The sequence below is a fragment of the Salmo salar genome, chromosome ssa13 (assembly GCF_905237065.1).
Source record: "Salmo salar chromosome ssa13, Ssal_v3.1, whole genome shotgun sequence".
Classification (NCBI taxonomy): Eukaryota; Metazoa; Chordata; class Actinopteri; order Salmoniformes; family Salmonidae; genus Salmo; species Salmo salar.
Window position 1 is genome coordinate 727,501 of NC_059454.1, and position 2,542 is coordinate 730,042.

General features: G+C 43.2%; 1 protein-coding gene across 2 annotated transcripts in view; it reads right to left on the minus strand.

Moving 5' to 3' along the window:
• Positions 1 to 2,276, minus strand: part of LOC106566328 (RNA-binding protein 10) — a 49,063-nt gene extending 46,787 nt beyond the window's left edge. For both annotated transcript variants that reach the window (XM_045692796.1, XM_045692795.1), the window contains exons 1-3: positions 2,116 to 2,276; positions 285 to 371; positions 1 to 177 (exon numbers count right to left, since the gene is read on the minus strand). The exon at positions 1 to 177 is cut by the window's left edge and continues 382 nt beyond it. In XM_045692796.1, the coding sequence (XP_045548752.1) occupies positions 1 to 177; positions 285 to 301 (194 nt within the window). In that variant the 5' untranslated portion in view covers positions 302 to 371; positions 2,116 to 2,276. The remainder of the gene's footprint in view (positions 178 to 284; positions 372 to 2,115) is intronic.
• Between the last annotated feature and the right edge of the window lie 266 nt (positions 2,277 to 2,542).

Below are 2,542 nucleotides of genomic sequence, written 5' to 3' on the forward strand. Positions count from 1 at the left end.
AGGCCCGGGGTCGCGAACTCCCGGACGCACGCCAGTTGGTCGGCTTGGTCCCTGTGGCCGGAGGCAGCTCTGAAGTCATATCCTGTCCCCGGCTCCTCCTCTTCCTGTCCGTAGCCACGGTAGTCCATGTAGCGGTAGTCGTGGTCGGAGGAGCTGTTGCAGTCTCCCCGACCCACCCTTCAGTTAGAGGGAAGAGAGGGAGAGATGGTGAGACAGAGAGAAGGGGGGGCTTAAAGTATAGAAGAAACTACAGTAGAAACTCAGAGAGATAGAAGTGAACTTACCTTCTGTCATAGTGCATACCGGTCCACTGACTGACTGTTCGCACTCCTCCTCCTCCTCCTCTCCTACAGTCGCAGCATTTCCACACTCTGAAACGCACAAAAGTCATACAGAACATTGAGTATGAAAACTGACAGATAGGTAGGTCACTGTGTAAAACTGTACCTAGCTACAGGGCCTAGCCCTAGGCATTTTGATAGGCCAGCTACAGTACCGGCAGTGAATGAGACCAATAGCCAAATCAAATCAAATTTTATTTTATTGGTAGCGTACACAGATTTGCCAATGTTATGGCAGGTGCAGCGAAACGCTTGTGTTTCTAGCTCCAACAGTACAGTAATACCTAATGCTTGTGTTTCTAGCTCCAACAGTACAGTAATACCTAATGCTTGTGTTTCTAGCTCCAACAGTACAGTAATACCTAATGCTTGTGTTTCTAGCTCCAACAGTACAGTAATACCTAATGCTTGTGTTTCTAGCTCCAACAGTACAGTAATACCTAACGCTTGTGTTTCTAGCTCCAACAGTACAGTAATACCTAATGCTTGTGTTTCTAGCTCCAACAGTACAGTAATACCTAATGCTTGTGTTTCTAGCTCCAACAGTACAGTAATATCTAATGCTTGTGTTTCTAGCTCCAACAGTACAGTAATACCTAATGCTTGTGTTTCTAGCTCCAACAGTACAGTAATATCCGTAAATGCCTGTAGGACCTGCCACATACGTCTCATGTCTGAGCTGCTAAATTGCGACTCCACTTTGTCCCTATACCGACATTTTACTTGTTTGATTGCCTTGCGGAGGGAATAACTACACTGTCTATATTCGGGCATAATCCCAAGTCATCTTTCCATGTTTAAATGCGGTGGTTTCAGTTTTGCGTGAATGCCGCCAGTTCTCCACGGTTAGCGACTGTAGAAAACAGCCTCTGGCTATAGGTTACAGCAGGCCTAGAGTCAGAGAGAGACCATCCGTCCCTTAAGGGACCTAAAATTACTAAAAGTCGAATAGAGTATGATTCTAAATATTAGGCCTCTTTAGACAGCAAGTGATAGCTATCAGCCACAAACAAGACAGTCGTTCAACACTGGCCAGAGAGACACTAGCCAGACAGTCAACCTGAACCTAGCTATTGTCCAGCTACCTGCGGTTGGCTACCAGGCCGGTTTATTTAGTGTAATGCGCTGTTAAAACAGACTACTGCTGTTAATGCTGTTACTGGTCTATGCGATGCTTCTATTTAGGTCACTGCTCCTCGAGTGGTATAGATAAGTAATAATCTGTCACTACAGTACTGGGCAGGCATACATTTCTATCCACTGCATAGACCTTGAATGACTCTCTCTCTCTACCTTAGCCCAAGGTGGTGTGAGAGACAGACATAGCAAAGATATACAGTAATGGTATTTATGTTGTATTACTATCGTAATATTTTTTTGACGGACCATTTTACAGTTCCACTGAGTTGTCTGTTATTATCTCTAGAGTAGGGGATGGGCAACTCCAGTCCAGAGAGTTGCGATGGACCGCCAGTGAATATCGACCCACCGGCACCGAGGAATAATACCGTTTCTAGATGACTGATAGTCCCGACACACGAAACCACAACTGATTGAACGGTACACTGATACACATAATACATTTTTAAACTGCAGCTAAATAGCTGGGATTACTTCCAAACATAACACAGAAAGTATTATTTAGTCACGGTTAGCTAGCTGATAGTGCGGTGAAGTTAGTGAGCTAATGTAAACACGACGAGCTCTTAGGACCAGCCTTTATTAACAGTTGAAAAGAAACTCGACATTATTGTACAAATTATAAATATCTTACCTTCCTCGAGTTCAAGTAAAATAAAAAATACAATGTTTTTGGTGTAATGATATTGATCGAGCTAGTTACATTTGCAGGTTTGTACTGAGAGATTGAGTTAGCTAGCTAATTCTGTTCCTAAAAAAAGAAAATGGCTACGTTTAGTGTTTAGGCGGATGTTAGGCGGATGTTGATAGTGATTCGACTATCCGATTGGTTTACACCGCGCCGACGTAACTTTCTCCGGGAATATGATTGGACGGCTGTTGAATTAAGGTCATTAGAACTGCTGTTATCGAATAGCAGGACAGGACAGAATGTCTATATATTAATATAATGATGATAAATCTGGGGGAAAAACTATGTTAAGAGTCTGCCTGTTTGACTGTGCTATGCTGCTTTTATCTTTTAAATGTCTCCACTGCTACATGTTACTATTACATTTGCA